Source organism: Solea senegalensis, linkage group LG9 (assembly GCF_019176455.1).
Source record: "Solea senegalensis isolate Sse05_10M linkage group LG9, IFAPA_SoseM_1, whole genome shotgun sequence".
NCBI classification, from domain to species: domain Eukaryota; kingdom Metazoa; phylum Chordata; class Actinopteri; order Pleuronectiformes; family Soleidae; genus Solea; species Solea senegalensis.
Window position 1 is genome coordinate 19,407,489 of NC_058029.1, and position 20,752 is coordinate 19,428,240.

The following is a 20,752-nucleotide window of genomic DNA, read 5'->3' on the forward strand; positions in this document are numbered from 1 at the left end:
CTATCTATCTGTCTGTCTGTCTGTCTCTCTACAGACACTAATCACTGCTGTCATCTGACATTCATGATATTATTAAATATGAACCACTGTTCATGTAAAACGTGATAGTAATGACTGTCCTGTTGCTAATTTTCTCTTGATATAGGTCAAACCTATATTCCGCTTTGATTTATTCATGTTTATAACACCTCTAATGGCTGTAACTGCGAGGTTGTTTTTGTGTTTTTCTCTATTCGCGGTGTGAAGTGAGAGCAGGTGGAGCACGCTTCTCCAGTGGCGGATGTGGGCGGGGTATTCAGATAAACACGCCACTATTGGCTTATGTCACGGTGAGGGGCGGAGCCAAAGCTTAACAAATTGCACAAGTTGCGCTCCTGTGGATCAGTCAGGAGTTAAACATCGTTGGGTCACATTTGTTAGGAAGTCAGAATTTGCCTTCAACAAGCAGCGTAAAATCCACGTTTTGGTTTCCTTGTGCGTAATTACGCATCCAGATCTTCACTTACAGACGAGACTGAGTGGCTGAACTTGTTCAAGTCCCTGCGAAGAAAAAGAAAGAAAGAAAGAACCAAAGCAGCTATGGATTTGGCGTGTTTGGTGTGTTTGGCACTGTGCGCCGGTGCTTGGTTCGTCTCTGCTGAGAGACACAGCGTCTACTGGAACAGCTCGAATGCAAAGTAAGTGCCGATATGTGCTTTTGTGCGCGCGCTTCTATGTGTTCCACACGTTTGTGTTTGTGCACTGTGAGTGGATTAGTTCGTACCATGCAGTCGCTGCTCTCAGAGTGAGTCTGTGCGTGTTTGCTCGACGTGCACAGACTCGAGTGGATGCAAGTTGCGACTGTTAACCCTTTAGTCTACTCTTATTGTCCTCGTTTGGCTCCAAGCGCTGCTCTTATACAGCTACAACTAAGCGTGTTGTGTTCGCCCGTGTTTTTAATGAATGGTTTATGTGACGTTTCAAACCAAATTGGATTGTGGTAAACGAGTGTGAGAGCAACAGCCGGCTGCTGAGGAGGAGCTGGGGCTGGGGGCATAAATGCCCAGACAGATGGACAGATTCACCACTATATATAACCGCATCTCACACACACACAGAGACATACTGTGGAAGAAAATAGACTGACAAGCATGAACTTGGCCAGTGACGCTGTCTGCACCTGTGTATGTGTCAACAACAGTGTGGAGAAAAAAAACTGCACTCGCAGTGATTTCTTTAGCACTTTTATAGAAATGCCAATTCAAGAGTTGGATTATTTGTATCCATTGGGGATGTTAATGAGTGTGTGTGTGTGTGTGTGTGAGTGTGAGTCACATAATGCTGTGTAGTTTGTTTTGAGGTCACCAGTGTAATGCTACCCGACCACTCAGTGGGATCGATGGCGTTTGACAGACGCGCAATAGCGCAGCGCGATTTATTGAGCTTTTAGCGTGGGGCGAGTGATCTGGGAGGACAGTATTATTTTATAGCTGAAACTAAAGCAGCGTCCTCGCCTCTCTGCCACTGAGATGGATCGATTAAATCCCGCCACTGAGCCCAAAAGGGGGCCAAAGCCATTATAGGCCTTTTCTCTTGTCTTGATTACATTACTCGCTCTCTAATTGCCCTTTAACAATGACAAAAGAACCACGCAACAAGGAAAACAATTGTCCTATAATAGTTGGATGAAGAGTCTAATGGAAAGTCCTGTCGTCATGAACAGTGCTTGTGTCATGGGATAGTCCGTGTGTGACTCAGCAGCCTGGGTTTGGTTCACCTGAAGTTTACTTTTGACTCACTACAGACCGAGGGGAGGAACTACAGCACAGGTGAAAGGAAACAAATGGAAACTTAGATAAAAGAGGGAACAACAGCTCAGGCTTTTGACTCAGAGAGGGGGAGAGAGAGAGAGAACTGGTGTGGTCTAGTCAGATCACTGCAGTTAGTGTAAGTGCATAACCAAAAGAAGAAAATCACAACACATAAAACTAATCCCTTTTACTCGATGGTTTCATGCTGACACAGACACATGCAATTCACACACCAGCAGCGAGTCACACATTCAATGAATTGGTTATTTTCCCTCTCTCCCATTTAGATACGACAAACACTTTATGAGGAAATGGAGAACCTTATAATAATACTGGCTGAAAATTGTACTGTAAGAGGATTAAGACATTATATAATATAATATATAATACAGTGCAATCATTATTCAGTATCCCCCACTTCTCTTGTGTCCCTCATTTCTTTTGTCTGTCGGTTTCCTCCAGCTTGACAAAAAAAGTCCACCTACCCCAAAAATGTGTCCCCAGTGATCAATCCGTCACCTGTTCACAGGATTAAACAGATCTATCAGCTGCTTCTGATGGCAAACAACTGTGGATAATTGATGCTAATTGATTTCTCGGTGTATTTGTGAGAAGCCGTGATTTGTCTTATAGATGGAAGACAGTGACCAGATGGCAACAGTCTGGCATTCATGTCACTGTGCATGTGTGTGTGTGTAATTACAGTCTACTGTATAGTGTTTCTGTTCTGTAACTTAAACCAGTTTCCAATCGCAGTGGGTGTGTGTCTGTGTTTGTGTATCTTTTTTTTCTTCTTCTGACATGACAGGTGGAGAGACGTGTTTTTTTGTCTGGTCCAGTCTTGTTATTTAACCACATGTCTCTGCCTGTGTCAACTTTATGACTCTGTGTGTGTGTGTGTGTGTGTAGGAGAGAGTTTGAACTCGCTGCCCCCGGCGTGCTTTAACTGGCAAAGATTTTATTTTTGTTGTGGACCGAGAGTACGTGATTATGTGTGTTTGAGTCTCCGCGTCAGAATTGAACAGGGAGTGGCCATTACGGTAAGGTAGTCTTACCGAGATGTGATAAATGTGTGAGTCACACTTGCATACACTGGGGGGCGAGAGGGAGGACATGGATGTTAATATTAGTTACAGCCAGCATTCCACCGCGCTGTTACTATCCTCAACTCTATCAGCTGTGTGAGTGTATTTCTCTCTCCACCTCTCTTCTTATGGATTCAGATAGGCACAGATGTGGATGCTGCCTACTCTGCTCCACTGCCTCTTTTTAATCACTTTTTCTTTTTCCTTCCCTTTTATTCTGTCCTTTTCCTCTTAATACTCCCACTTTTGCTGTACTGCAATATTCAGTTCTATCCCTGTCTACATCTGGCTCTGTCTGCCTTTAGCTGTTATTATGGGAGCTGGGCCTGCCCAGACACATACATGTGGCCTAAGGTTTGGTGTGAGGATGGTTAATTGCCCCCCCTCCTCCTTTCAACTCATATATTTCATACATTTTGTTCCCCCTCTCTCTGTCTGTCTCTGTTTCCACTCTTAATTTACCTCCACTCATGTCCCCTCTGGTTGTTCGCCTGTAATCTCAACAGAGATTGCACATACACACACAAGCACTAATACATACAGACACAGGAGGTTCTTAATCTGACCATCTGACCCATAGACATAAATCCATCATCCCTCTGGCTTTATTGTATATATATATATATATATATATATATGTATGTATGTATGTATATATATATATATATATATATATATATGCTTCTGTGATCCTGTGATGTAACGTCTGTCTGTTTCATCACAGTACGACCTCTACAGTCTGTGCCAAGTTCGATAAAAATAAACCTAGTTGTCAGAGTGTGTCATTCCCATCATAATCTCCTGTATGGGGTCCATCAGAACAAGCAGGAAATCTCTCTTTCATTTGCTAGATCTCCTGTCCCGTCATGGCAAAGGGACTTTTGTGTGTATTCCACGCTGATATAACTCCCCTCATACTAAACTCATAATTAAATGTTCACGGAGCCCTTTATACATCGTGGCACGCAGCAGCATGTGGAGCTTTTGATGCAGTTCGTGAACGACGTTTGTAAACGGTGTCACAGGCCTGTAGACATCCTCCTGCCCTGTCATCGTATCTGTGTACCTCTGTTTTCTCTCAGCTCTTCCTCTTGCTTCCTTATCTGTGGTCCAGACTTCCTCCCTCCTCCCTCCCGTCTCCCCACCAGTCTCCCCCCTCATTCTCACAGACCTTCCTCTGTTTTTGCCCCAGTAGTTTTCCACCGGAGTCAAACAGAGCACCTCTGAGCCCCGGCTCTGTTAAAGAGGCCTGCGTTATCATTGTATGTGTGGGCAAGCATGCGTGTGTGTGTGCATATATGCGTGCAGTGCTCATTCACAGCATTTCAGGCATACCTTGACATTGATGTCCACTTGTAGCTCACCATCGCCCCCTAAAGGATAGATTAAATAGCAGATTAACTGCTGCACAAGTATTTTAGGGTGTTTTGTTTAATATCATTTAGTCCAGTATTTATCCCCCCCAAAAAAGTAACATAAAGTCTGACTTTTTCTTCCTCTCTCAGTTAGAGCGACACAGATTAACGCCCCCAAACGTATTAAACTCTCTATTCATCATGGGCAGAATGGGGGGCTACAGAATGGGGGACAGGGTGAAAAGATTTTGGGTGCAGAGAGGAGGAGGGGCCCCGGCACAGGGTGAGAGAAGGGTGAACTACAGAAAAGGATTTGTGTTGAGAAATTAGCCTGGATGAAGCGCCCTGGTATATTATGTCCGTGTTAAGAAAGAGGACAATATAGGGGATCGGTATGGGGGGGAGGGGCTACTTTTGGAGGAATAAAGACGAGACAGACGGAGGGAGGAGAGAGCGGACAGTGATGGATGAAGGGAGGGACGGAGTTTGGAGTTGAATAAAGTCAGAAACGGCAGTTTTTAAAGCTTTAATCTTGCGAGGCCCAAAGGGATTCTCAGTGTCTTCTCTGTCAGATAATGTTGAATTCGGTTTTGCTGGACGACAAGATAGAGAATGATCGAAGCCGGACACTTGTACAGAATGACTTTACGGTTGATATTAAATTAGCGTTCATGGAGTGAATCCATTTGAAGTACTGACAGTTCCACAGCTCGTGTGAAACGAGGTGTGAACCTGCCATGCCACAGGAAACGAAGAGGGCATTAAACGGATATTAAACGTGTGAAGTGGCGACTGGAAATCTGATGAGTGCACCTTGTTAGAGCCCTGTTCAGCCAAACCACAGCGTGTGCACACACATACTCCTGATTACCTGCCGAGCAAATGGTGGGGGTGCATCTGTTTAGTGTTTCAGCGGTGCTGACTCGCCCAGTTAGTGTGCTGTGTGTGAGTAAAAGGAGTATCTTCAGTGCTGACTAAGATGGCTGTGTGTGTGTGTGTGTGTGTGTGTGTGAGAAGTTACGACTCTGAACTCTAACCCCTGACCCGGGCTGCCAGTTTGAAACGCTCCCAGGAGAGAGAGGAGCGAGTGAGAGTGAACTGACTGCGTCAGTTGTTTGACTGAAACCAGTGTGTGAGTTTGGGGGACAAATGGAGGAATGACAGTGTTGTCAGGGAGAGGTGGGGGAAGAGGAGAGCAGGAAAATGAAAGGAAGAAGGCAGTGCAAGGACAATGGACATCAAAGCTCCAGTGAGGAGAGCAAAGTGTTGAACAAATCACCTACTGACAGATCCACCAGGACTAAAACTATTTTAGTTGTTTATTCCCTTACTACACACACACACACACACACACTCACTGCCCACTGACGCAAAAGCTAGAGTAACATCATAGTGACAAACAGCCACCTTCAACCTGTGCTGTTTATTCACACCTCAGTCACATGCAAGAAATCACACTCACGTTCACGCACTCGAGCACACAAGAGGCTCCAGCAGGCCTTGATAAACAGATGTGTTCACCAGCCTGAGGCATGAGACGCCCTTATTAAGGGTCTTCAGAGAATCCCTCTTCCATGAAAACACACACACGCACAAACTTACGCTGAGGCAAAACAACACACAGGAAGAGGAAGAAGCTGTGTGGAAAGTAGGTTTGTAACAACGCTCGCACACCTGGCTCTCAGTCACACAACATAGCTATCACATTATCGCGACTCTCGCTCTCCCGAGAACTGCCAGTCAGTGGAGCGGGAGGACGCAGAGGAGCGTTGGAGAGCCTTGATGTGTAACGACAGAGAAGGTAGACAAGAGACCGGGTTGGTGTTTTAAGCGTCGACCTAGTTCACTTGGATTTTTGCTTTTCAAAGTGTCTTAACTCCTTGTCACGTGAACACAATGCATGGGGGAAAAAAAGCCTAATTAAACGCGCAGTACGTCATTTAGTTACATATTGTATCTTTAAAGCCTAAATAAATCTGGACAGTTATATGAGCACATACATCCGCAGCAGTTAGGCCAGTGAACGCTCCACAGGGGGTAAGGTACAAGGGTTGAAGGGGTCCTGTAGCCTTCAGGCATTCTGTCTTTAGGGAGAGGGAGAGTATAATTACACCCTATTCATTCCTCCTCCCCTCCTTCTGCAGAACACATTGGCCCCAGACCCCTAACAGCTTTTAATTAGCCAGACCAATGAAGGAGACGAGGGGGACTGAGGAGGTGAGGGGACGGATAAAGGGAGTTTTCTTAAACATGAGAACCATGAATGAAATTAGCAACAGAATCTGTTTCTTGTTTTGTTTTCATGCAGAGAGTAGCAAGGCCACTGACAAGGACACAGTGTGGGGTAAAGGTGCATGTCATACAATTTGAAACTATTCTTTACTTCAGGGGGGGGGACTACTAGAGATCCTCGAACAGTTTGTTTTCCTCTTACTCTGTTATTACTGGTTCTACTCAAAGAAAACAGGGAAGAGAAGAAGAAAAAGAAGAAGGTGAGAGCAGGGATTACTTTGGCCAATTAGTTTGCAACAGATGTTTCCTCTTTACTTTCACTGTGAACGCACACGCATGTAAACACACAAGCAAAGGTGTGCACACTCACACCGTGTCTGTGCACACTTTGAAAGAGCCTTTTTCTGAGAGGGAGCAGAGTTTTTAAGTGGAGGATTGTGATCAGGCTATTAGCCCGGGATAACAAGTGTAGGGCTGTGCTCGGCGAACAAAGCGTGTTTTGACAGGTAGGATAGCAGTAGTTAATACACTCACACACACACACACACACACACTCACAGTCAGAGGCAGGAAGGAGGGGTCAGAGGCCCACATTTGGAGCCAGTGTGTCTGTGACTAGGCCAGTGGGGCCCTGACAGAAGCCACAACAACAGGAGCCACAACATACTTTGATGCAGAGACACACACACTTACAGTGCATGTAAACAATGGCAGACGTAGACACCTTCACTCCCTACAACATGCTTGCACACATACTAAATGAATCTTTAAAATCTCGAAAATGAACATTTTCTGGTTCCTTTGCTCCATATAACAAAGAAGTCATTGAAACAAAGTAGTTTTGGTTTGTGGTCAAACAAGAGAACATCATCATGTGGAGGTTTGGGAAACGTTTTCTGACATTTTATGGACCAAACAAGTACTGATGAAAATAATCACTGGTTGCAGCCTTATACATAAGCTGCAGTGTGACTCCACGTTTTGGGATTTATAGTTACTTTTCACCAAGTCTACAGGACAAGAAAGAAACCGGGAGAGGAAGTGAGCAAAGAGGAGACGAGAAGGCTGAAAAAGAGCCATAAAACTAAATGAAGGGAAAAGATGAAACGAGAGACAGAGAGCAGGAGTCTGGCTGTCTCCACCCACTGTGTCTCTGTCTTTGAAGAAATCAACGAAATTGAGAGGCAGAGATACTGATAGACAGTAAATTAAAGTGTGCAGTCCCAACGGGAGCTTTAACATCCAGGTGATGAGAGAAGTAAGCGAGACGGAGACAGCAGCGCGGTGTAAATGAACCTGTCAGAAAAGTGGACGTGTTGTGGGGATGAGTTTGTGTTGTTTTCTGCCTTATAATCAGGTGACAAGTGAATCTGTGCTGGAGCCAAAATGGAGGTAGAGGGGAGAATAGGTGTGCGTGTGTGAGTGGCATGGTGGTAGAGCACTAAGGAGTTCCTAGAAGATGTGTTTTTGCTTTAGTCGAAAAACAAGTGAACAAGTCCAACCTGATCAGGCGCTTTCTAATTCCATCTCAGTGATGGGTTTGCACAAGCACAAGGAAACACGTCAACACACTTGCGTGGCTCCTTATCGGCTCAGCTTGTGTTAACACATGTTATTTGTCTGACTAACCCTGATAAACCATGACTATCCTTCATTATTATTCTGAACACATGCATGTTACACGAGCGTGTGACAAACACGTGTATAAGCAGATGATATATGCTTGTGTAATTCATGTGTCGGTAACCTCCTCTTTTGTTGTCTCCCTGCAGCTTCCTGTGGGACGGTTACACCGTGGAAGTGAGCATCAATGACTATTTGGACATCATCTGTCCCCACTACACCCACGGCGAGGTGTCATCGCACGCCGCCGAGCGCTATGTGCTGTACATGGTGGAGAGGGACGACTACGAGGTGTGTAAACCTCATTCCTTTGACCAGCTGCGTTGGGAGTGCTCGCGGCCTTTCGCTCCCCATGCCCCTGAGAAATTCTCTGAGAAGTTCCAGCGCTTCACACCCTTCACCCTGGGCAAGGAGTTCAGACAGGGAGAGAGCTATTATTATATCTGTAAGTATCATTTCAAGTGACCCGCTGACATTTTTATTTTCCAGACGAGTGTTTTCCCGTAATTAAACCTCTTACCTCTTTTTGACCTTTTACAGCCAAGCCAATGCATCACCATGGCCAGGACTGTTTGCGGCTGAGAGTGGATGTCGTCGGAAACAAAGGCTCTGGAAAATCTCACCTGGACAAATCCAAGACAGAGGAGATGGGGAAAAGCCAGGATGGAGGAAAAATGAAGTTCCCTGCTGGCGGAGGAGTGCACAACCCGTCAAACCGGCTCCCAGCAGGTGAGGATTCTTATACGAAATACTAGAAAGATGCAAAATAGTCCCAGCAGGGATGCGTCTAAGTCAAATACCACTCCGTGTGTTATCAATGACTGAGCGATGAAATCTGAGACTGAATCTCTCTCCCTCTTTTGTTTCCTCAGATGACCCTGCTGTGATGGAGCCAAACGTCCAGAGGAGTGTGGGCAGTTCAGCAGCACAGCTTGTTTCTTTTTCACTCTTCTTCACCATAATCCCAGTCTTAATAGCGCTGATGCTGCACTAAGACGAAACCACAACAGAGACAATACTAAGCCAATGCTGGTCATTGGGACCATGAAGACTCAAGAGATTGTTTTTCTACAGATTTTTTTTATACAAAGCAGTGCTGTCGGTGTGTGTTCGTTTGACGTGTTTGTTTGCGTGAACGTGGAATGTGGATCATTCCAAAGAAGAAGACCTCAAAAGTATGCGTGCGTGTTTTTGTTTTGTTTTTTATACACGAGGATGGATTTCTCATTTTTGAACATTTGAAATGCACATTTTTTTCAGTCATAATGAACAAAACTGGAAGCACACTGATCAAAACACTTGAATAACATGAATTAATGTTGGATAGGAGACGACAAGAGGAGCTCGATACTTTTATCCTTTAACATGATCCGCACCGTTGGTACAGCTGTGCATTGTATTACTGATTTCAAACGGCTAATGTCATTTTTCTTCCTCTTCATGTAGAGAAATTATTGACCGTGTATGTGAAATGTTGTTGGCTACTGCCAAAGTGCATCACGCCGTCATTTCTGTCATGTAGCACTTGGCTCCCTGTTGTATCTCTGTAAGTCTGGCAAAGCGTCACTTAGGCATTCACATGCTTCAGGTACTCTAGAATGTAAAGAAAGTACACATGTTGCTTTTCATGTAAACAAACCAACTGTTGGTTCTCAGCCAATATATTTTGCTTTTGATAGTGGAAAAAAAAAGCCAAAGTGATCAATACCAAATTTAAAAGAAACGCATCACAGTTAAATGTGCAGTGTGTAACCCTACACAACTGTTCTCCAACCCATTTGGAAGGAAGGGTGAGGTGAGGGATAATACACATTTTACACGCTGTACCTCTTCATTTGGATCATCTTGTAAATTCCAAATCCCCGACGAGTTGTTGTGTTGAGTTGTTGGCAGTCACAACACAACTGGCAGGAGTGTCAGGGAGCTGAGCCTCTTCCCTCATGTCTGCTGTCTGTGCAGTATCATGGTATGGTACACTGGCTGGTGTTTGCAGATGTGATCAAACTTGCACATTGTCAGACCTCAAACCGAAGGGACTTCCCACAATATACACTTGTTTTTTTTGTTTTTTTTTTCCTTGTTAAACATACTTTGTAAATGTTCATATGTAAATTTGTACATAGAAGAAAAAACTATACGAAACTGTTTTAAGATGTTCAGAAAATCTTTGGAGAAATAAAAAACGTGATGTAATAAACAGACCTGTCTGTGTTTTTCATGCGCTTGTGTGACATTTTGCCGAGATTAGAATGGATGGCACCGTTTGGCAAAGCTCCTGCCAGATGAAATCTCTGGAGCCCTCTTGAGATTTCCACACACGGGTCTTCCCCAGCTTCTATTTTCTCATCCCCACTTCTTTTTTATCCCTGGCGACAGACCTGGCCCTGGGTAAGATTTCAGTCTGAAAACCAAACACAAGATCCAAGAGGGGGTGTGATGAAGAAGCGATAGCGCGGGAGAGTGCAAAGAGAGAGGCCCACAAGCAAACTGACAACTAGGTGTAAAGGTGTCACTCTCGCCTACTCACTTTCTCCCGCCGTCTTTTTTTTTTGCCCCTTACATCCTCTGTGGAGGTGAAGCCTAACATCCGTCTTACATCTGCACAGTGGTATGTTGGAATGAAGAGGTGCAGAGTGCACGGACCTCTGAGCTGACTGAAAACTGTCAAAAATCACCATCACGTGTAAAACCATGCAACATATGCACACCAAACCAGAACATGAAACAGAGGCGTTTGTTTTTCCATGATCACGTCATACTTTAAAATTCGCTGTGTGCTGATACTACACCTCTGCGGTACAACTTTAAACAGGAGCAGACCAAACATGGCAAGAATTGAAGTGCTGAACACATTGAAAATGCATACGGTGGAGGCAGATTTACAGACATTTCGTTTGAGAGACACTCACAGGACGTGGAAGAGCTTCACCGTGCATAAAGAAGAAAAAAATAACCTTTTTTTATATCAAAAAGGCACAAAGTATATAAGCAGAAAAGGGATATTGTTCTGGGCGCGTGCAGAATTGACATTAAGAAATAATTATATGAAATTTAAATAATAAGAAGAAAATAAAGGAAATGTCAAACAGAAACTTGAAGGAGAAGAAGAGAAAAAAAAACACATTTGTTAAAGGTCGAGTCTGACTGATGTTTAAAGAGAAGCAATTTAAAAGAGGCAGTGGATGGACGTTCACAGTGAGGGTTCAGGAAGCTTCATCCGCCCCAGACATTTTAAGTGATTAGCATTCAATTTGAATTTACCTGGACTTTACTAAATGGTATGACAGCGGCTGATAGATGGTTTAATTCACACCTTAAAAGATTATTTTTTCTGAATGGACGCACACAAGCTTAAAAATGACCCAATTAGACATTAGGTTTTTGCTTGTCCTTTTAAAAATTGAAAAAGCACATTTTAAATATGACAGCCGTCACACTGTAGTTATGAACACAGTGAACCTGGTTGGAACAAGGGCCTTTCTGTTTGGAGAATGCATGTTCTCCCTGTGTATGTGTGGGTTTTCTCCAGGTTCTCCGGCTTCCTCCTACAATCCTGTGAGTGAATGGTTGAATGGTTGTTTGTCAATATGTGGCCCTGCGATGGACTGGTTTACCCCGCCTATCACCCTATGTCGGCCCTATTGGCATTGCATCTAGTGACCCTCAGACGCTCAGTGTAGCAGAAACCCATATTTCCTGCTCTCCTGTTCATCGACATGTTTGTTATGAGCATGTTAAAGTCCATCCATCCATATTCTACTGCTTTATCATCCACAATTTACCTTATCCCATTATTGCATGTTTTTGGACTGTGGGAGGAAGACCCACACACACACACACACGGGGAGAACATGTAAACTCCATGCAGAAAGGCCCTTGTTTCCGGCTGGGTTGCAAACTCAGGTCTTCTTGATGAGTGCTTCACGACATGTTAAAATCAGAAAATGAATAATACGATAGTGCATTTTACATTTCTCAGTTTGTTGATTGGGTCCTCATTTAATAACTGATTTAATAAGCCATTTGTCATTGTAAAACTGATTGATTAGTCTATTAAAGACAAGTAAATGTCAAATGTATTGACAATGAAAATAATTGATTTTTGCAGCCTTGACACAGATTGACCCTCAGCAAGATTGAGATCCTGGAATTGATATTGCACTGAACTATTTCAAATGTCAAACACATTGTAATAAGAACAAAGGAATCATGGGCATGGAGTAAAGCTAACGGCCCTGGACAATTACCTGTTTGTCCATTTGGTCTCAAGCCTTGGTTCTACCAAGGAAAAATAACTTCCTGAATAAAACCACGCCTTTAACCATCTTGTGACACCACAAAAAAACACAGATGCATCAAGAAGGCACTGATCAAAGGTCAATGTATTCATACAACGTTTTTAACGCAACCATTACCTTTGATCTAAACATTTAATCAGCAATATTATTTTTTCTAGAATGGCATGCCCATATGTTACCAAAGCACAACACTAAAGACAATTGAATCAACAATTCTTATTAACTCATTTTATTTGAATAGCCCTTTTGAAAAACATCAAAGACACTACATCAACATGAAACAAAAGCTTTAATAAACTCATACAAATACACAGCATTAATCCCACATTGAACATGATAAACCATTGTGACCCAATTCACAATATGAAACCATGACAAGATCAAATGTGTGAATAATATTATGTTTCTGAATAATTTACTATAATATCTGTAAAATGAAACATTGCATATTATTCTACACTGATAAAAATGGCCATTTCCAGAAGATACATGTATTAAAAATAAAAAATAATCACAAAATTGTAAGCATGTTTTTTTAAAACATTAACACATAATAATAGAAACTTGAGATTAAATATACACTATAGGTAATATAGGTAATATGTTTTTTTTTAAAATACCTAATAAAAATAAATAAAGCAAAATAAAATTGAAAGCCACTCATTTTAACTACAAAATCAGGCTGGAGCTAAACTTCCACATACGATAATCTCTCGACGTGATGACGTCACGCATAACGTGCGATCGACGTAACAGCTTCCCATTGGAGCAAATCTACCCAGCGTTGGTAGCAGCCAACCAATCACAGTGCGGAGATCTTAAGCACACTGATTGCAAACACGGAAGTAGAGAGAAGGAGCGTTGTAGTTTTCTCCTCTGTAATTTTGTTCAGTCTGTAAGAGCTGTCGCAGTTCAAAAGCAGCAATATTACTATTTACAGTCCTTGTGTGAGACTTTTTCCACCTGTCCTATGGATTTGCTGCAGCTTTTGTCATGGACGTGCATCGTGTTCACAGTCGGGATGTTCTCGACTGGACTGTAAGTTGTGCTGATAATTACTGACACATAACCTGTCAGGTTTTTAACGTCGCGTACATGTTGCACCTCACATATGTCATTTCAGAAGAAGCCTGCTCTATGTGTCTGTTTTTCATCGTTTCTTTTGTTGTGTATTTCTTCCAGGACCGACCTGAAGAGGATGCGAGAATCCAAAAGTACTGACAATATCCAGTTTCTACCTTTCCTCACCACATGCCTGAAGTGAGTGAGTCTGTGAGTGTCTGTTGTAGTTTGTGAGGACACATTTAGACTCAAACTTGGACATTTTGACTCTGTAAGGATATGTTGACAGGGCCTCACAAGTTAACTTTTAGATATAAAGGAATGTTTGCAACATTCAAGCCATTGTAAAAGGAGCTCACACCAGGATGAGTAAAACACAACTTTTTATGCTTTTATGCAGTATAGCAGTATAGTGTCGCCTGCACTGCAGTCTGTACTGATGGGGAAGCTGTCAAATATTAGCTATGTTAGTAAGTGAGGGGGGGGGCATTTCTGATGTCACTGTTTGACTCCTTGGCTGAAAATGTCACAAAGAAACCACAAAAAGTTTCTTGTTAATCCTGATGGTCCTGACACGTGCAAACAGACATGTTTTCCTCACTGTAGTGTCTCTGTCACACAGTTTTGCAGCACTTTTGTCTTCTCAGTATCCATACCCTATTTTATGTTACAGCATTATCACTCAGTCCCACTCAGAGACACACCTGCACAAACACATCTGTACAAAGAAACATAATTTTGTCCTCGCAAACAGAAATTAAATTAGTTTGTATTTTGGGCGTGGGTGTAAAATAATATTAGAAGTAGTCACATGAGATGATTGCAGCGGCAGCTTGGCGGTTGGTACTGTTGCCTCACAGCCAGAAGTTACTGGGTTTGATTCCCAGTCTGGGACCTTTGCTGTGTGGAAAGTTCTCCCTGTGGTCAGTGTAGGTTTTCTCCGGTTTCCTCCAACCATCAAAACATTTATGAATGTAATATTTGATCTCCCTGGGTCACCACCTGAATGATCCGCATGCAGAGACTTTGTGTGCTGGATGCCTTTACTGATGCATCCCTCCAATTTAAAACTTGTTTGTTCAGCAGTTTAATGGAATACACACTTCTTGGCCCCGCCCACCCCTGCTGCCACTCTATACACACGAATGCTCCCTCAGTCAGCTCTGAAAGTATTGTTTTCAGATGAAGGACACAGCATTAAAACACTGTTTCTGCTCATAAAGACCAGATGGAGGCAAAATAACAACAGCAATGGAGGTCACCAAAAAAGTTGTGTACTGCACCTTTAACACCGTTCACTTCTAATCAGATGTCTTCTGAATGAGGCCTTGCTTGTCATGGTCTCAGCATAACTGATGTTTGTCCTGTTTCCATAGTAACCTGGGTTGGTTGTATTATGGGATACTGAAGCAGGATCAGACAATTATCCTGGTCAATGTTATCGGAGCGCTCCTTCAGATCGTTTACATCATCACATACATCAACTACACAAAGCAAAAGGTTAGTGTGTGTGTGTGTGTGTGTGTGTGTCTGCACAAAACGTACAACCGCTGTAAAATCTCTGCTCGTTTGTCCCTCAACGTTTGTCTGTGTTTGTTCCAGAGGCTGGTGATGTCCCAGACGCTTACAGCAGGCGCGGTGCTCGCCGTCGGTTGGTTTTACTTTTCCACCTTTCTTACTGAGGGAGACGCTCGCCTCAGCCAGCTGGGCTTAACGTGCAGCGTGGTCACTGTCAGCATGTACATGTCCCCACTCACTGACCTGGTACAGCTCACGTACATCACAGACATGCATCATTTATGCGGTTCCACACACTCGCACCAACAAGAACCTAATGTGCTGTGATCTGGGATATAATTATAGCTTGATGATTGATTTTATTTAATTTAATCACAAAAATCTAAGGCAATATAGTGCTATTCATTAGTGATGAAACAATTTTCGCTTAATTTACGAGTTGGTGGACACAAACATTGTCTGCACTTGTAGTATGAAAGTCATATGCCTTTATAAAGGAACAATGTCAGACATTTTTTGGTCCCAAAGTTAAAGATTTGTAGCTGTTTTATTTCTCTCAAAACTAGCAAATATATGACTTAAAACTGGATTTGGAAAATGTCTTCTGAACATTTTTTCTTAATTTTTAATAATTGATCAATTAGTTATTTTACTCTCACAATCTAGACCTCATGACATGGTATTAGCAAGCATGATAATGCTTCTTTTGGTGACCTTATTCGTATAAGAGTAATTATATTTATTAAATCATGCCATCATAGTATTAGTATTATCTAATAGATAACATCGAACAATAACATTGAATTACATTGCTCATGCTCTACAGCAATCACTCAAACAGTGGGTCAACAGTGTAATTTAATTTTAATTTAAGTTGTTTTTTACAAACCTGAAATCAAACTTCACAATATTCTCTTAAATTTCTGTGTGTATGAATTTAGACAACACATTTTTTTTTGGCTTCTTCCTATTTTCAACTCTGCACGTGCAGCTATTTACGAGTAAAGGAATGAATCCCCGGGTTCTCTCTCTTTCCTTTTGTGTCTTCATATCATCTTTTGGTTCCATCTACCATCCTGTTTGTCTCCTTCCTCTCATCTGCTTCTCAGTTCCCAGTGACCCCCCCCAGCTTCCTGCTTTTCTTTCGCTCATCTGTGTCTTCCTGTTATTCTCACTCGGTTTGTGCCTCATCTCCTTGGTTACATTGTGTTTTCTCTTGATATTTACATATTAAGATGCTGGCAATGCACAGAATGGGTAAACCCTAAACGCATCCATCTTTCCTTAAACATTCCAACACACTCCAGATGTTTGGTATCTTAGAGAAATTCCAGGTTAAGATAACACGTATAGCCGTCATTCCTGATGGTAATAATACGCTCCTATTCACCACATGTGGCATGAGGCAGCGTCGCTTAAAGGAAATCACATGGATGAATTAACATTGGCAGTCAGTCACACAATCACGCAGGCCTTTAAATTCTCCATGTAAAACAAATATCACACTTTGCAAGCCAGCTTCCTTCCCTACCATGCTTGCCATACATGTGCATGATCATGGTGTTTCCTTAAGCTAAAGGAAAGCAGTTCAGTTGTTGGCTTGTTGTTGAGAAGTGTAGTCACATTCCTTACAAATTCATCTCAAAGTATTTTAAAATAAAACCAAATATCAAGTGTTTCAAAATAAAGTACTGTACTTTTGTATTTATAAATACTCAGATTTAAGAAACTATTCCTTAAGTATCTTTATTTATTTTCTTGGTGTTCAGTAACAGATGAAGCCCTTCTGTTGAATCAGCAAACAGATCTGATCTGGAATCTGGTAGTTATATTTAAATGTAACACCCTATTACCACCCAATGCAGTCATTACTTTGAAGCCAATAATCATCACATGTTGAAGTGACCCTGTCAAGTTGACCACACCGTAGCGATTGCTGAAGGATTGAGAACATACACAAACTCACTAAATGGAGAACAAATAAAATAAAATTCATTTTAAAAAGGGTAACTCAAGTGCAGTTTTGTAAGCTTGCGACTCAGTCACTGTGTTGCTATGTTGAAACGAAGGATTTTTGCTTAAAAGTTACAGTTAATCCTTAAATCCAGTGTCTAAAGGTCTTAGACACATTGAAGTAGACGGCTGTATTTTCTTTGGAAATGATGCGATTGTACCGTCTTCATTATAAGAACTCTGTATCAAACATGTTTTTCACGTGCTTATTGCAACTGTACACAAGTAGCATCTGTACATGTGTTGTCCCCAACTTCTTGCTACTTTAAGGGACATGTGTAATATTTATATCGTCTTGACGCACGGTAACTTAGTCCACTTTAAAAATGAAAACGTAATTGAATGCAGCTTTAAAGGTCATCTGTTTGTGTACAATCACTGTCCTTCTCTCCTCTCTTTTAGGTGAACATAGTACGCAGTGGTGACGTGCAGTGCTTGTCCTTCCCCCTGACTGTTGCCACCTTTTTCACGTCAACCTCTTGGGTGTTCTATGGCCTACAGCTAAATGATAACTACATTGTGGTAAGACGCAGTGCTTCCGCCTGGTTTCACGCTGGATGTGTGTGTGTGGCGCGACTGCAGTGCGAAAACACCTAGTCTTTCATGTAGGCACACGTTAAATGACGACACGGCATGAGACGTGCCGCTCTTTTTGGGAATATACTGTACCTCAAGATGTTTATCTGTCACACATGTCACAAACACAACTCGTCCCCTTCCTGTTTCAAAGTAAAAGCATGTGAGCCTTTCATTTACCTGAAGTTTTACTGTATGTACAGGGCCAACAGATGCACTTCTTCATACTAAAGAGTCCAGGCAGTTAGTCGAGAACAGAGGCATATTTGCAGTATTTAAATATATGTTTTATGATTTTCAAAGACAAACTCTGTAACATATAACAGAAGCGTCACAGTAGCTCTGCAGCAGACACACTATTGGCCCTTTTCCACTATGGTCCCAGCTTGCCACGACTTGCCTCACCTCGGCACGGCACGGTTTAGGTTGGTTTTCCACTACAAAAATAGTACCTACTCAACAGGGGCGGAGTCATCACTTCACGGCGTCATTAAACTGCGGTGACATCGTTTTACACGCAACGCAAACAAACGAGTGACTAGTGACTTGTAAAGCAGTTGTTTTCAGTGTAACTGAATCATAAGAATCAGTTAAATTTAAATTAAATCTATTTGTTCAATACTTCCTCCATGACCAGAGCACAGACTCCGTCTGACACTGGACTGCAATACAGCGGCAGGGTTTGTGATGTCGCTCGCAATCAGCAGTGCTGTCGTTCACCAGACTCCTCTGTTAAATACTGAGATTTTGGACATTGGAGTTTAACCCACGTTTTTAGGATTGTTAAGTCTTTCAACTGATCTGACGGCAGTATCGCCTCAGTTCTTGGTACCTTGCCAGAGTAGGTACTAAAAAAAAGTACCTGGTCTCAGGTACTGTGCTAGTGGAAGTGCAACTTAACCGCGCTGTGCTGTGCCGCGCTGAGGCGAGCCGGTGGAAACACGCCATATGAGACTTACGAGATCTGTGCTGCAGCCGTCAGCACTGCACACTCATCCAGTACAAACATGGTCCAAGACACACAGCCGCCCACATTTCTCCTTAACTGAAATGAAAACAAGTTTTTCCTTATGTCCTGTTTTCTTCCTGTTTTTGATCATTTCCAGGTTCCAAACACTCCTGGGATCTTCACCAGCCTCCTCAGGTTTTTTCTGTTCTGGAGATTTGCTTCTGTCAATCAAAGCTCACCTTCCTATAAGTCTATGCCGATGTAAGGGCGTTGGTTATGAAAACAGATTGCACACTTTTGTTTACTGCAGTGAGACTCTGCCGTCACTCGCCATGTGTTAGGGAACAAACTGCTATTGGGTGACACTACTTATGAAGTGGAGGTAACGCCTTACCTATTTTGTGTCATTTCCAGGTAGAACAATCATGAGGTCTTTCATTTTATTTCTGTTTTTTTCTGCAGCTATTTATAGACGCGTTCCTTGTGTTAGGTGGTCTTTGCCGTTAGAGATTAATGCTTTTAATGCATTCATCTCACCTGATACAAGCCAAAGATTGTGTGGAATTACAAGTTGTTGTTAATACAAGTTTTCCACATCTAGTATAAAATGGTGAACTGTGTGTGTATGTATATATATGTGTATATATATATATATATATATATATATATATATATATATATATATATATATATATATATATATATATATATATATAATATATATATATATATATATATATACATATATATATGTGTATATATTTTTTTTTAATTTTTTTTTATTATTTCTTTTGTTGTTTCTTAACAACTGGTGTGGTAATGGTGATTTAATATCCAGTCACATTGGTGGCCGAGAATTGTATTTTTATATATTTATCTATAGATCAAAATCTTTTTGATACATAATGTGTATTTGGGGCTCACGTCCAAGATCATATATTATCTACTTTATTATTATTATTATTATTATTTCTATTTTTCTAAAGTGCCTGTGAGATTAAATATAGGGCAGATTAACAGAAAGGTGGTTATCATGGGTAATGGAATTACTGTTGGTTTGTGTCTTCATTATTTTCTATAATAAGGGCATATATTATGCAAATTACACTCACTTTTGGAGGATGCAAGTGTTTAAAAAAAATGAAAATAAATGTTATAAGCATATCAATGGATTTTATTTTATCATGAGTAATACATATATGAAAAATGTAATGCATATCAGTTATATCAACTCATATGCGTTATGTTCTTTCACATCAATGTTTTTGTGAGGCTTTTATTTTGGATGTAGTAACAAGTTTACATACTGTGTGTGTGCGTGCATGTGTGTGTGAATGAGTGAGTGAGAGAGATTAGGCTAGTTGTGCATGGGACAAAAAGCTTGTTTGATGGTGCAACAGTGTGAATGAGCTTGTTTGTGTGAGTTTGTTGATACAGAAAGGCCAGTGGTGGGAAAGGCCATGCCTCAAGTTCTCATCCCATGTGTGTGTGTGTGTGTGTGTGTGTGTCACACTGGCCTCTCTTCCTGTGCTCAAACAGCCTACCCTGAAAGAGCACATGCAGACACAACACAGTATTGTGCTGAAACTGTGTGTTATGCAGGAGTAAAACTAAGCTGAGAAGCCTGGTGGGGTCAGAGAAAAGTAAGCTACAGTTGAAAGAGAATGAGGAAAGAAAGGGGGAACGCTTTGAGCAGCACATGAGAGAAGGCAGAGAGGAAGAATAAACACATGAGATTCAGGTTTGAAACTCTAACACAGGGAACTATAATAAAATAGGAGCATATGTAATGTAAATTAAAACTCTGTTACATTAAAACATTGTCAAAGGAGCCTCTCATGGTTTAGATCAACACAGACGGCAACACTGCACTTGTAAAGCGAGACAATGGCAAACAGGTCGGACTGAATGAAAACACAAAGAATCGCCCATAAAAAGTGACAGATCTGAATTCTACTGCCCCAAAAACCTTGTAGTATTTTGTGCAAATTTAATAAAGAAAGGGTCAAAGGTCATGCTAACTGTAGTATCTGTTTGTACTAAAAGAAAGCTAAACTAGAATCATATTGAACAGATGATGGCGACATGGCATACACTGAAAACAAACACTTTTAGTTCACGACTCAAAGGGAAAAGTTGCACTGTAACCAGTCAGAACAAATCGTCCTCTGAGAAGCATCAACGTTAATTTACATATACATACTGTATTTTGGTGGCATCATTCAGTTGTTATGCCTGACTTAATGGACCA

General features: G+C 41.7%; 2 protein-coding genes across 2 annotated transcripts; both read left to right on the top strand.

Annotated features, from left to right (window-relative positions):
* The first annotated feature begins 377 nt into the window (after window positions 1–377).
* Window positions 378–10,284, top strand: efna1b (ephrin-A1b). Its single transcript, XM_044034351.1, has 4 exons — window positions 378–677; window positions 8,235–8,530; window positions 8,626–8,814; window positions 8,958–10,284. Exons 1-4 carry the CDS (start codon window positions 580–582, stop codon window positions 9,077–9,079), a joined length of 705 nt encoding a protein of 234 aa, XP_043890286.1. The 5' UTR covers window positions 378–579; the 3' UTR covers window positions 9,080–10,284.
* A 2,932-nt stretch (window positions 10,285–13,216) lies between these two features.
* slc50a1 (solute carrier family 50 member 1) lies at window positions 13,217–19,157 on the top strand. The gene is made up of 6 exons (XM_044033391.1): window positions 13,217–13,421; window positions 13,566–13,643; window positions 14,822–14,945; window positions 15,048–15,209; window positions 17,379–17,498; window positions 18,659–19,157. The coding sequence occupies exons 1-6, from the start codon at window positions 13,354–13,356 to the stop codon at window positions 18,764–18,766; spliced, it is 660 nt and encodes a 219-aa protein (XP_043889326.1). The 5' UTR covers window positions 13,217–13,353; the 3' UTR covers window positions 18,767–19,157.
* The last annotated feature ends 1,595 nt before the right edge of the window (window positions 19,158–20,752 follow it).